Below are 15,473 nucleotides of genomic sequence, written 5' to 3'. Positions count from 1 at the left end.
TATCAACCTTTGCAATGATGTAAACTTTCAGTGCAATGGCGACAAAAGTCCAAGAACTATAATGTCAAACTTTAAAGGTTTCCTGACAAAATAAAAAAGGGACAGATCATTTACATTCTCAATGGACATGTTGAAAAAAAGACTAATATTCATTTTTTAAAATTTCTTTTTTTAGCGTAGGTAAAAGGAAGTCACTTGAATAAAGTGGGAATATAATCAAAATGTCCATCAGGTATTCATTGATTTCAAAAAAGCATATGATTCGGTCAAAAGAGATAAATTATATAATATATTAGTCGAATTTGGAATACCTAAGAAGCTTGTTAATATGATACAAGTATGCACCAGTGAAACAGAAAGTAAAATTCGTGTGGGTATTTATGTGTCTGACAAATTTACAATTCATGATGGGTTAAAACAAGGAGATGCATTATATCCATTGCTCTTTAATTTTGCCTTAGAATATGCTGTCAGGAAGGTAACAGAAACTAACGAAGGACTAAAATTAAATGGTGTGACTCAGTTGTTAGCATATGCAGATGATGTAGACTTATTAGGGGATGATATAAATACAATTAAGAATAATGCTAAAATACTTTTCAAAACTGCTAAAGACATAGGTTTGGAAGTTAACAAAGAGAAAACTAAATATATGCTTACAGGCCGAAACCAAGTGTTAGGTAATAATCAAAATATAATTATTGATAACAACTCGTTTGAACCAGTTTCCAAATTCAAATACTTAGGAGTAATATTAACCAATGAAAATTATATTAAAGAGGAAATAAAGAGTAGGCTTAATTCAGGAAATGCAAGTTACTTCTCTCTTCATAAACTTTTGTCTTCTAGTTTAATAACTAAGAAACTAAAAGTTAAAATATACAAAACAGTAATTTTGTATGTAGTGCTCTTATTAAATGGGTGTGAAACTTGGTCCCTTACATTGAAAGAGGAACATAAATTGAGAGTATTTGAAAATAAGGTTCTTAGGAAAATATTTGGACCTAAAAGGGATGAGGAGACAGGTGAGTGGAGAAGGTTACATAATTTAGAACTACATAATTTGTATTCATGTCCAGATGTTATTAGAATAATTAAATCAAGAAGACTTAGGTGGGCAGGCCATGTGGCACGAATGGGAGAGGAAAGAGGAGTTTACAGGATTCTTGTTGGGAAACCTGATGGTAGGAGACCTGTAGGAAGGCCAAGACGAAGATGGAGGGACAACGTTGACATGGACCTAAAGGAAATCGGTAGGGATGGAAAAGAGTATATAGATCTTGCTCAATATAGGGACAGATGGAAGGCCTGTGTTGCTGCAGCCATGAACCTTCGGGTTTAAGAAAGCTAGAGAGTTAGTTAGTTAGTTTAAAAGGAAGTAGCTATAAATGAGTAAATAAAAAATATTACGTGGCAGAGTGGTTAGCACAGCGCACTACGACGCCAGGGGTCCCGGTTTCGAATCCCGATCTGCACATGAGTGTTCTCTGTGAGTGTCCCTTCGTCAGTTTCAGCATTCGTCGCTCATGCTCATCTTCGCTTTCTGAACCGCCAGGTGTACAGCACCTGGCGCAGCGTTTCGCGTCCGAATTCCAGGAACAGGCAACTTACGGTTACCTGACCAAGTAGCGTTTCGTCCGAGGGCTACCATCCTAATAGTGTTTAATGAAGCAAACTCTTGCTAACACTCTTAAATGCTCCATCGAAGAAAATATATATTTTTTTGTTTTAATATTTCTTTCCCTCTGGAAATTGCAAATCTCACCTTCGTAGTTGACAGATAGTAAGAAAGTGTTGCCATCAGCCATGACTAAAATTTCTAGATCCAAGTTCACTTCCTCTCGACGATTTGTTTTGATTTGATTTGTTGTTTTAAGTCCACTTTATGCACATTAAGGCTAATAGGGATTGGACCTACAGTTTAAAGTGGGATCCGAACCACTTGTGCATCCACCGGGTATCGAACCCGGGACCTCTCTCTCGACAATTTGTCTTGAGTCTGCACTCCGCTGTCTATGCAATGTAGTTTTAAAAGTTGTAAACCGAGGTATACTAGTCACCAATTCCATCGCTGCCAGTGGTTAGTCAAGGTGTGACTCATCATCAGCCAGGATCGAACAAAACGCAACTCATTAAACCGTCGCAGACGAACTGTAGCATTTTTCTAGAAATTTCGCTTTCGGACGAAACGCTACTTAACCGTACAGCAGTCCCAATGCCTACTCCAAGTTGCACAGCTGCTTTCGGAGCTCTTGGTTTGGAAAGGGGGTCGGGATGAGGAAAGGGTCTTGATTTTTTATACTGAAGCTCCTTCATTTCAATCTCCTATTTCTCTTGGTTGAATTTTCTGAGATACGGAATCTACCTCATTTTGCTTGTCATTACGTTTTATTGCATCACCCACGGTACGCTTACATATACTACTTAACATTTTCAATTTCCCTGTACCCTTTGGTTAGGTACGGTAAAAATAAATAGCTGCCATTCGTCAAATGTTGTATTTTTGTTTTTGTTACCCATTTTTCTCGTACTTCAGTCAGGGAGCAATGCAGCTACTGGTAACAAATGTAGTCAGGAAGTAGCATCAATTGTTCCTTCCCCGCACTGTAGTTGACCAGTAAAAAAAAAACGATGTAAAGCCTCGTTTCTATTACCACAAATTTGCCGCGCAACATGACGCGCGGCATGCGACGCTGCATGTGCCAAGCATTTGTTGAAATGGAAATTGTCTGCAACATGCCGCGGCGCAAGTGCCGGGGACAAAATTGCCCCAACAATTAAGACACACAACATGCGCCGCGGACAATGGAAACAGCCTGCAGCAAGTTCCTGGGGCATGCGCACTAGAGTAGAAACAGACGACGCGACTACAATCTGTGGTCCAACAAGATTTAATAACAATGCAAAATCACTTACAGTCATTCTTACAAAGTTTTCGTATCCACTTTGAAGACGTAAGTCTCTCATCAACGAGTTATATGCTCCTTCCGAATTTCTTTTCGCTAGAAAACTTCTAATCCACCATCTAGGTCGTTTTCGCCTCATATTTTTACAAGTTCATGGTACGCGCCTGCCATAACCACAAAACCCGCCATAGTTGTATTGTTCATCTTTACACAAGTTAAATCACTACCAAATTATTACAATACAAGAGAAGAAACACTGACACAATGGAACAACGCTACACTCAAGTCCTGCACTCCGGTGCTGTTGTAGGCGTATTTTGCAGAAGTAGTTTTGAATTGGAAACAGTGCACTGAATGACGCGCAACATGCGCCTGCACATGTTGCGCGTCATGGGTCTGGAACTTGTCAGAATGGAAACGTAGCTTAACAGAAACAGAAGGCTTTCACGATTTGTCTGAATATTAAAGTGATCTCTTTTTTCACACCCAAACATAAATAACTATTTTCAAATATTTAAACGTAACAGGGGTGTAAGGGGTGACCTTCCACGTATTACATCCAATCCTCAACTTCATTCCACGTAGTACGCCCTGGACTGCTCTTTCCAGACTAACGAGACTCTGGCGACTGGCCCTATGGCCAGTATAATTCTGTGTGTTCTCCTGCTTTCTGTCATATGCGCTGAGTGCCTCTTTACAGCCTCAGCTTTTAACCTAAGTCAGAATATTTTAATATTTCAGTTATGCGACATTACAGTTATGTTATTTGTTATGGTAAGGGGCTGCACCCCGTATAACGTGGCGGGTGCAAAATAGCCTAAGTGCTGACGCACCCAAATTTTTTTAAAAAAAGTTACATATAACTTTAAGAAATGCGTATAAATATTTCACCATCGTTTATATTTATGTACATGTTGTTAATTTTCAAATATTGTGAAGGAATGCAGCAAGATGCTACGTATTTGATTACTAATGTGAGCCACTGTATATGTTATGTTTTTATTTCATGAACAATGTATGGTCAAACATTATTTTGCAGAGCTCCGTGGCGGAGTGGTTAGCACAGTGCAATACGACGCCACAGGTTCCGAGTTCGGATCACAGCCTGTGCATTATTTTCTTTGTGATGTCCTTTCATCAATTTTGCCATTTCATCACCCATCCTCGTCTTCGCGATTAGCCAAAACTGGCATAAAACCAAATTTAAATATAACAAATCAAAATCAAACATTACTTGGCATGACAAGAATGGATAGGTTATTTTGAAGCTGCTGTTATTAAAAGCAAATTGTATGTAGCTTTCCTAGACAGAAGTTTCACACAGAGAAACTGATTGATTGGATAACGGCTGCGGATTCCTACTCGAGCAGAAAATATATATATTTCCATTTATTACTTACAACAATAGACTGATTTCCTGCTAAATCAAAGAAAACTTGCATTCACAGTTACAAATTGACGTGTTGAATGAACTTAACTACAGATTTCTCTCACTCCAATTCTGATTAATCGAACAGCACACCACAACGTGGGTCATTATATTAGGGATGGGACCGATTAATCGGTACTCTATCGGTATCGGCCGATATAGGCATATCGGTGTATCGGTTTATCGGTAAAATTACCGATTATTTTACCGATCCGATATATCGATAAATATCTTATAATTTAGTGCAAAATTCTGCCATTTTGTTGTGATTTTTATGGATAATATCCATGCCCTACTTTCTGAAAAAGTAAATGTCTAAATATTAAACCTTTTTTGCATTGCAATCAGCTCAAAACACACATTTATTACGGAGATCAGTGAAAATTTCAGGGTCTTCAAGGAGCATTTCTAATTTTATATCGGATCGGTAGAATATCGGTTATCGGTATCGGTAAATTTTATATCGGTAATGTATCAATATCGGCCAAAATTTCATATCGGCCCATCCCTACATTATATATTTCCAGCTTACTCTCGAGTTCCTCAACTAAAAATAAATTGACTGCGAGACAAAAACTCCTCTCCGATAACACATTATATGCAGATTGTACGTAAGTTGAAATTCCATCATAATAATAATTTGAATTCTTCAAGTAGTAGCTACAAATATAATTTTTCATACATATTTTCTTAGCAAAATATGAAGTTCCTCACTTCACAAGGATAACATATACACAGTATTTCACAAGAATTTTTAGTTCGAGCTAGTCGTAGGCCTAATATGAATATAAACGTCACTTCATTACTTAGTTAAAAAAAAAAGTGCCAGGCAATCAGAATTCAAGGGTATGCCTGAAACTATTTGTAGTATCTCATGTATAAAGGGGGCTTTTTAAGTAAAATGAAGGATACATACCACATGCTTTGGTCAATTCAGAGTAGTAGAAACGTAATTATACTGCATGTTGCAACTGAAACCGTAGCCTCGAAGGCCGAAGTCGTTTAGTAATCCATTCATACACTCGGTACGTACCAAACATTTCAAGTTCGAGTAGACATCTGGGCATGGCTGTTTTTTTTATAACATCCCTTCATAGATTTAATATGATCATCATTCATCTTCATAGTCGCGATTATCTACAAGTGGCAGAAAAGCGATATAAAACATGAATAATACAAAAGTATAACAAACAAAAGAGGATAAAAGGATGAACTGAGTTTGAGTTAATTATAGGAAGTTTTATAAAATTACTGTTTCTTGAATAATCTTGTCCTTTGTTCCGATTGTATTTCTCAGTCACACGTTGCTCAATATCCATGTCGACTGCCGTTCTTGCGTTCTTGAAAATTACTTTCTTGTCTGTCTATGACCTTCTTTCAAACGTGGTAGGTAGGCGGGCATTCTGTCTGTTTCTACACCAAAAAGTTTAATGCACCTCCTGTCCAAGAAGACAAGAATTACTGAAAGTAATTTTCAAAATTGTAAGCGGTTGAGGGCCCTTGTAAATGATAAAATATACTGTCATTTTATTCGCTTAGTTTTAAGAATCACTTTCCATACAATTCTTGCCTTCTTGAGAGTCCAGTGGCCCTGTCTAGCTACAGACCAGTTGCACAAACGCGGTTTCGTTTGTTTCGTACAACAATTCCATCTAACATTTCGTTTCTACGCATTTTCTACTTGCCAAAAGTGCCTTTCATATCGCCCCAAGGCGTTGTCTACTCGGATGCTTCGTGATCGAAAGTCACGTGTACAAAGTTTCAGGATTCAGATTTTCCGATTTTGCGTGGTGCTGCTGCTATCAGTTCGGTTCGCCTTCTCAAGGTCGCGCAACAAGCAATTATTTTTGGTCTTCCGATAGGAGAAAGCTTGCCTCTCGCTTAGGTGGACGAACGATTGGCACGGATGATTTTTTGGCTCGACCATGGTTGGTCCTTTATGTTTCGTCCTTCAGCAACTTAATCTAAGCACGAATCATTCTCATCGCCAAACAACTGTATTTTTTTTAAAAAAAAATGATGTAACACATGTAAACAGAGAGAGAGAGAGAGAGAGAGAGAGAGAGAGAGAGAGAGAGAGAGAGAGAGAGAGAGAGAGAGAGAGAGAGAGAGAGAGAGAGAGAGAGAGAGAGAGAGAGAGAGAGAGAGAGAGAGAGAGAGAGAGAGAGAGAGAGAGAGAGAGAGAGAGAGAGAGAGAGAGAGAGAGAGAGAGAGAGAGAGAGAGAGAGAGAGAGAGAGAGAGAGAGAGAGAGAGAGAGAGAGAGAGAGAGAGAGAGAGAGAGAGAGAGAGAGAGAGAGAGAGAGAGAGAGAGAGAGAGAGAGAGAGAGAGAGAGAGAGAGAGAGAGAGAGAGAGAGAGAGAGAGAGAGAGAGAGAGAGAGAGAGAGAGAGAGAGAGAGAGAGAGAGAGAGAGATAGATAGATATAGATATAGATAGATATATATGAGATAGATATAAACGTTTTCCCTCAACAAACGTTTGCTTTGCTATCGTATAAAGTGAACGTACATGTTAAAATTCATCTTGCATAAATAATCAAATTAGAACAAATTCACATAAAGCGATTAAGTATGCAGAAAAGAAATATATTTGTGATAAATACATAGTTAATAAGTAAATTCCAATAACCAGAACTTTTGTCACGCCGAATCTTGTTTACGGATGTTTTCAAACGTTTTGTTTTACAATTTAATTTTTTCACTGACATCCAAAACGAAAATACGTATTATAACTTAGTGACTTTCAAGGGGTCAAAGTACTGTAATGTTAGTATGCTGCCGATCATAATTATGAGGCTTCTTCGAAAACGCCTTCGATAACGGTATTTGCTATTCGTAACGGATATGTGTATCACTTTTTCGAAACAGACTTTTGTGGAGGAAAAGAACTGTAACGTTACAAAAGTAACGAGCACAATTATACGAGAGACCTATGTTATTCTCTCCGGAACACGGCATCGGACACGGTATTGCACATCGGAACGTCTGTATCATACCAGCTATAAATAACGTTGTTGCTTTGAGAAAAGGAGTGTAACGTTTTTACAACCGTGACCTCAATTAAGTTACTGGTTAATTGTAACGTTACTATCACTTTCCACACACACTAAAGTTACTAGTCAATACGTGACGAACCTCTTTCTTACCCTGTAACGTTACTGGGTGCCGGCAATGGATGTAACGTTAAAGTGTCACGTGAAGACCTACTCCTTTAGAGATCAGTTATGGTTCGGTACCGTTATGCACACCTGTAACGTAATGTTCATATACCTGAGGTAACGTTTCTGTTCACGAAAAAAGTTCTTCTGTTTCTGGTTGTAACGTAACGGAAACCGTAATTGAAAATACCGTTCCATTTCGTTACGTTACGACTCCCTGGTCTAGGTATCTTTAATGAAGATATTATGCATGGTGTAAACTAGTAGAAATGGTTACAGTAATAATTGGAAAGCAAGGTGGTTGAGGGAAGATTTTGTTGCACAAGTGATGTCTAAAATGTGGTCTATGACTTTACTCCAATATTTAATGCCGTTTCTAGTTTTTCTTGTAGATTCCTTTTGTATTGCTTTTCCCCAGTGTCGTTTACTTTCTTCTAACTCCTTATTTTATTGTTCGATTTCTGACCGTGGGCTCATAAGAATTCTTTCACTTGTGTGTGGCATGAGTACAGTGTGTCCGAAAAGTCACACAACCGAGATTTTGAGCATACATAACTTTTGTACAAAAAAAGGATAAGGACATGAAACTTGCACTGCTATTAACTTTGTCTATGTGGATATTTTTGAAACAAGAAGAAAATATGTTATATATGAACATTCAGTATGCGGAAAAAGTTACTAAGGCAAAAAACAAAACAAAAAAAAAAACCAACAACTTCAAAGAAATTCTCCCCTGTGCTTAGCACCATGCCATGAAGGCGTATAGGGGGTGCCGGGGTAACGCCCCACACTTTCTTGATCCGGTGGTGAGTGGGGGTGATGTGATCAGCATCACACCCCTGACTGCCTTTACCCCCCAGGTACCAATGTCATTCGACGCTGGGTGGGCACCGGGGCTGCTTCCAACATTAGAAAAGTTCCTGGATTTGAACCGGCTGGGGGTCGAACCCGGAACCTTTAGCATGGTAGTTACCAACTGAGCTACCATGGCCACAATTTTTTTGTACAAAGTAAAAACAATCATGAATAAGAGACACCTGTGGTGTCGCTTGCAAAAATGTTTAATATGTATCGATTGTCTGTGTATTCATCAAATTGATAAAACAACTATAAATCTTTATGCATTTCATGCAAGGAATACAGTCGATTTTATGGGGTTATTTTTGGCATATTCATAAAAAAAGTATGTTTTTTAAAAAAAATACGAGGTATACTGGCAACATTGCTCATGTCAGAAGGCAGTACCAGGTTTACCGACATCTGACTACATTATTCAATCAATTCCCAGGTGGAAAAAAAGATTTGATATTTATCGTACACATACCTAACCTACTTATCCTGTAACACTTTCGACTAGTTATTCACATCAATATAGGCAGCAATATACTGTATTTCAAGGATAATTTTACTTGTGCAATAATTCCATAAACAGCCTTATGACATGTTTCTGCCGAACTGCCTAGTTTGCAACTCAAGATGCCTGAATGTTTCTATATTTGGGTGCCAGCCTGGACACGGCTGTTTCCTTATGTTTTTCCCTCATCAATTTAATCTAAACACCATCCATCCTTATCGTAATTTGTTCAGGAGATTTTTATTTATTTATTGTAAACTAGATGAGTCTGTACCAAATTAGTATATTATTACATCCATTCTATTCACCTTTCATGTGTAATTAAACTGAACTGAGAACACTTTGAAACGATACCGATACTCTTTATACTGCCCGCAATTCCAACTGGCGGCTGGGAAACAACAAATCAGCGATCAGTTGAATTCTTTCCGACTGACATCGGACATTTTCGTCTCACAAGGCACCCAAATGTTGCTAGCAGGACGAAACAAATAAACGTCGGATACACGGCATGTTGCCAAACGTACTGTGAAACGGAGGGAGAGAGTGAGTGAGAGAGTGTGTGTGTGTGTGTGTGTGTGTGTGTGTGTGTGTGTGTGTGTGTGTGTGTGTGTGTGTGTGTGTGTGTGTGTGTGTGTGTGTGTGTGTGTGTGTGTGTGTGTGTGTGTGTGTGTGTGTGTGTGTGTGTGTGTGTGTGTGTGTGTGTGTGTGTGTGTGTGTGTGTGTGTGTGTGTGTGTGTGTGTGTGTGTGTGTGTGTGTGTGTGTGTGTGTGTGTGTGTGTGTGTGTGTGTGTGTGTGTGTGTGTGTGTGTGTGTGTGTGTGTGTGTGTGTGTGTGTGTGTGTGTGTGTGTGTGTGTGTGTGTGTGTGTGTGTGTGTGTGTGTGTGTGTGTGTGTGTGTTTTTTTTTTTTTGATCAGCATCGTAACTGAATAAAACTTGTACAATAGTACACAAAGCACGGAAAATTAGTACACAAAACACCCAAACACTGTACGAACAAGCCAATGAAAACAGCTGACAAAAACAGACGTACACTTGGCAGTGTTGTAACGGAAGAGTGATGTTACCCTTGGAGCTTTTACTTCGCAACTGAGGTTGTTGAAACTCATCTAGGCACACCTACAGTTAGAGCTATGTAGCAAAAAGTAGTTGAGTTTGCGATCAGTATAGCAATACCGATACTTGACAATTGTACAGGCCATTCAGTTTTGCTTGAGCTCTGGCCTTCACCTGTGCAGAAGCCTGCCGTCAGCGGGACGATGCAAGAGTTCCACTGAGATCAGAGTTGCTAACTGCTTTAACAATTACCTATATCCATAATCTGACTTCAAGGGGTGTTCGGTACTTACTGGTGTCTGCATTTAGTTTTTTAAAGCAACTGTTTGAGAAGGTAAAAAAAAAAAAAAAAAAAGACAGAGGATTCTTTGTGTCAGTGAAACCCCCATTTATTAAGCCCCCTTGGCGAGAGAGGTATTCTCTCTCTCTCTCCTCCCTTTCCTCTCCAGGGATCGTGTTACCACGAGTAAGGTGATTGTTGATCTGTGTTGTTTAGGGTATTTTAATTCAACGGAAGCTGAGATGAAAACTGGAAAGAATAGAGAGTAGAGAAATTATCTCAACATGTATAAGTTTATGAAGAAAGAAGCTGACAGTGGTCGTGCGTTGAATGTTAAACAAGTGCAAAAGCATGTTTTCGTGGCTACTGGTGGGCCAGTAAGTACTTTGAAACACATCTTAAACAAGAATGATCGTAACACAGTAACTGGGAAGGGATTAGTAACGCCTAACAAACCATGCAGAAGAAAGAAAGTGATGTGGACCAATTTGGCAAGTGTTTTATTCGTAGAACAGTTGACGAATTCGACTATCATGAAGGACAGTGCCCTACTTTAGATTCGGAAACATTTTTTTTAATGAGACAACAGCATAGCATATAGCCTTTGCCAGTTTCATGTCTGGTGGAATTGTAACTTGCGCGAATTGCAACACTGCTCCTATGAATCATGTGACGTCTTCTGCAGACGACAAACATTTCCCGCTTTCCGTATGCCAGAGCTCAGGCTAAACTGAATGTGCTGTACCAGTTCAAAGTAGTTTAGAATATTAATAAATTAATAACCCATGGCACGATAGCCCTCGAAGGGCCTAGGTCTAACTCCCAACTGCCAGTCTTCCTCCCACAATCCTACCTACAGGTTTGGAGATCTTCGGGGTGATGTGGGGCCAGCACGTCGAACCCTCGGCCATTATAGATTTCCGAGACTGGGTTACGCTATTCACTCGTAGCTCCCCATTTTCCTCACAATGGTGGGTGGGTTGCCACCGTTCCTATACACAGACCAAAAACTCAAAGACTGAACCCATAACTTCCCGCAGTCAGAGTCGAATATATTAATAAATTACAATGAGTAATTTTACCAGTGGAACTGTACCACAGCAATCTACCAGAATTTTCCTTTGAAATATTCATAATTGCACACGAGATAATAATTTAACAGGGTGTCTACTAGTCAAAAAAGGGAAAGAAAGGTCAAGAAAAAGTGAAAAATTTTGGATTTTTTATTTTGGTAGACACCTTGTTTAATCACACAAATTCCAGTTTTTTCTTCTTTCCACAACGTTGTTGCCCACAACGTTGTTGCAAAAATGCAAAAGTGTTACATGGTATTGTGCAGACTCTACAAGACACCTAGACTTGGTACGAGTAAACGTAAAGTTTCATGTGCACATAGCACCATGCCATGAAGGCATGTTTAGGGGATGTGGGGTAAGGCCCCTGTAACGTACTCTCAATCTCGCTCGTTTTTGGAGGTGATGTGATCAGCACCATGCTCTGGACACCTTTAACCCCCAGGTATTCTTTTAATTGAGGCTGGTTGAGCCTCAGAGCCACTTTGTGCGGGAACAAAGCCAGAAAAATTCCAACCTTAGATCACCCACCCCAGGAATCAAACCCTGGTCTACCGCATGGCAATCAGACATCCTATCGACTAGACCACTGCAGCTCCACCTAGACTTGGTATTGGCCAGTATTGGTAATCAAATTCCAACTGATACTATCTGATACCGACATTGCTGGTATCAGCTGATAATGATCCCACTTGTTATGTAAATGATAGAGAGAAAATGGGGTGGGGGTCTGGACCCCCTCTCTTCCCTCCCTCTCTGTGTCTGTCTGTCTGTGTGTGTGTACAACTGAAAGTGTGTGCTCTATTGCGGAGCATGTTAAGTGGTCGACTTTTCTATCTTGCCACCTTAGTTCCTGGATGTTCTTTGAGTGTCTCTTCATCAGTTGCATCTGATCATCACTCACCGTTGTGATCAGCTAAATGTGGCAGAAAAGTAATGCTAAAAAAACAAAATACAAATAGTACAAAGTGTGTGTTCTTACTTCTTTTCTGTTCTGGATATCTACACTCATGTTCAGATAAATTGGCACACACTTCAACTGCACAGCTTATAAAATGCGCTACTTTATGTGAACAGAGTGTACAACTGATAAGTTGATTTGGTGTTTTAAGTCCACTTTATGCACAGTAGGGCTAATCAGGACTGGACCTAAAGTTTAAGTGGGATCCGAACCACTATGTGCCTCCACCAGGTATCGAACCCGGGACCCCTTAATTACAAGGTGACAATGATACCACTGCGCCATCGGGGAGGCCAGTGAACAACTAAGGACTAAACGAAAATGATGAGGAGTGGCAGTCAAATGTAAAGCCATGTTCAGGCATGGATTTGAACGTGGAACATTCAGTTACAAGATCATTATTCACCCGCTGTTCCATATGACATTTTCTCTTTAGAGGAGTGCTTTGGCACTTTGGGTATTTCATCCTTTAAAACTTTAGGGAGATCCTCATAACTAAAATCCACACCCAAGTTAAAAAATAGGTGTGCAAAGAGCCCCCACTAAGGATTGGAACGTAGGGTGTAAATTACCACACACATGATGAACATAACACATTAAAAGATTATGGTATTTTTTCTTTAGATTACACAGCTGTAATATGTTTTATGCTAAGTTGTAACTTCTTCATTCGAAGATCCTTGCATTGAGAAATCAAATCATAGAACATGCTCAAGGTAAAGATATACATATTTAGTATGGCTGAGCCAATACCACTTTGAATCGATTCTCACCAATATTGATAGTTGAAAATTGCAATAATTAAAATTTCTTCAAAATATTGATCAATATTAATGTGTAAATATTCTTCACCAATTATATCCATCAATTTACCAAGAAATCTGCTTTAGAATATTAAAATAGGTATTATGTAATCACAAAATGTAGTTTTTCATGCAAAATTGGTGCAAAATAAAATGCCCGAAAAGTATCGGCTGGTATTGGTAAATTAATTTCAATCGATACTTAACCGATACCACTGGTATCGGCCGATACAAATACATTGGCATTGGTTCAGCCCTAATATTTAGATACTCTAAAAGCCACAATGTTTATCTAGCAGACATGTTTATCTAACAAATATTTATCCCTTGCAGTTATGTGGGAAGAACAGTCTCCCCATCGACCGCTACAGGAAGCAAAGTTATGCATGCCAAAGAGATCGAGTCGATCATGAACGACGCTTTTGCTCTATGAAATCCCAGCAGTTAAAGACACCTCCAAATTTTGGAACTAGCAAGTATTCAAGATGTTTATTAATACCATAAAATTAGTATTAAATGTTGCCAATACCACAAAGCTCATAAATGTAACTTAGGTACATAGATTTTCATTCTAATGTATTTATGTAGAAAATGTACAGCGTATAATAGCATTTTGCCCTCAGCAAATCCTAGTTTTACATCATTTTTGTGGCTTTTTGTTTGTGGTGAAATTTGTAAATTATGATTTGAACGCTCTGTACATATGCCAAAGGTGAAAGATTAAAAAACTGTATGTTATTGAGACTGGAATGTTTGTCTAATATGTAATATAAAGTTGAGAGTACCTGGAACCAGTTATGTATAAAACAAAGTTAAATAGGCAAAAAAAAGAAGTATATTTTGAAAGTTGTGTATGTGCAGTGGTGTAAATTATTTTTTTAGTGTTATTTGGGGTTTAATTCAGCAGTAGTTGACACAACTGATACTTGTTTTTGATTCTTTTTCCAGTCGTAGTGTGCGTAAACTGTCTACAGTCTATTGTTACTTCATTCTCTTCAGTACAGTATTGGCTGTACAAGATCTGTTGCAGAGAATTTAAATTATTGCAAATGCTTTGAAGTGATTAATGTATTTTGTTGCATTGTTGTGTATGTTAGCAATATTCTATGTTCACTATCGCCCGTTTTTCACGTGCCTTTTTCCGAATCACTGCTCACTTAGCTTTTCGCACACACTCGTCTCCTGTGTCGAACACCACGGATCCGCTAAATTTAAACGCACACCATTGCCGGTATCTAACAAGTTCTAAGAGATGAAAATGTGCAGTGATTTGGACCAAATTCATGTTTAGCGTTTTCCTCAAGAACTGCAACAGGAAAGATGAATCACATTGCCTTGCTTAATGCAAAAATGGCAGTTTGTTATCAAGAAGCTAACATGTTTAGGCTTGAAGCGTCACAAGCAATGTGTTCAGTATAGAGCTTGTTTAAACATGGGGCAGTGGTGTAACCAAAAAACTTGTTGTACTTAGATGGGCCGATTCAAGGTTTCCATCCAACATTCATTGAACTTGTTCAACTGATTCTGATTTTCGAATCTCTCCCTATTATTACTGTAACAATTGATTCATACCTTGTCTCAAAGACAATCACCTATTGTACATCCAGTAAGTAGTGATTTAATGATAATGCACATTATTTAATACCTATAAGAACTTCCTGAATAAGAATTGGCCCTTGCTAGCTGTATTATAAAGAGTAACACGTGTCATATTCAGGTGGAAGCATATTTTTCTGCAACTTTACAGAGAAGGGTAAAAAAAAATCGTGAATTTTGTAGCTCTGCATTTGTTCTAAAATGAATGTTACCAATGTGCATGTGATCCATGAAAGGTTATTTATTTCAAAGTTATTAATCATTATACATATTTGAGCTCTTACAAGCAATTTTGAGCGAATAAAAGATCTTGAAACTTGATTGAAGTAAATTAATGTTATTCCTTCACCCAGATAGTCCTTATTTTGCAGTAGGACTTTCACGTGCAGAGCAGTTTGTGTTGATTTTACAAGGTGAGTTGATTTCATATTTTGGGAAATGAGAGATGGGGTAGTAAATAATTACAGAGAAGCTTAGTAAGCAAGCAACAACTCAACAAGTTCCAATGAGGATGGTGGCCTCAAAACAGCTTCACAGAAAACGGGAGTACTAAGTTTTTCTGTAATTAAGGTGAGTTGAGTTTTACCATTTCATCTAGCTATACAAAGATGATATACAGGGCTATTCAGAAGTGTGCAGGCAGTCCTGTAGTTCTGTGTAGGGATGGCCAAATCCAGATAAAATTTTATCAGAATATTGGATGTTCTGATATCTGGAATAACCAGGTGTTCGGATTATCTGAATATCGAAATGTGTTCATTATCCAGATAGTTTTATCATTTACCTGTTTTACAAGGCTCTGCACATATTCGTCTTGTCTGTATTTTTACAATCTGTCCATTTATCCATTTACTGAA

At 38.6% G+C, this 15,473-nt stretch overlaps 1 protein-coding gene across 6 annotated transcripts in view; it reads left to right on the top strand.

The window, feature by feature from the left end:
- Ogdh (oxoglutarate dehydrogenase Nc73EF) overlaps nt 1-14,937 on the top strand; it is a 134,285-nt gene extending 119,348 nt beyond the window's left edge. For all 6 annotated transcript variants that reach the window (XM_083134424.1, XM_083134421.1, XM_083134423.1 and 3 more), the window contains one exon: nt 13,354-14,937. In XM_083134424.1, coding sequence (XP_082990550.1) covers nt 13,354-13,453 — 100 coding nt within the window. In that variant the 3' untranslated portion in view covers nt 13,454-14,937. The remainder of the gene's footprint in view (nt 1-13,353) is intronic.
- Nucleotides 14,938-15,473: the final 536 nt, after the last annotated feature.

This window comes from Lepisma saccharinum, chromosome 13, assembly GCF_977018435.1.
Source record: "Lepisma saccharinum chromosome 13, izLepSacc3.1, whole genome shotgun sequence".
Lineage (NCBI taxonomy): Eukaryota > Metazoa > Arthropoda > Insecta > Zygentoma > Lepismatidae > Lepisma > Lepisma saccharinum.
The sequence above is the reverse complement of the archived record's forward strand: the minus strand, read 5'-3'. Positions and strand labels throughout refer to the sequence as shown.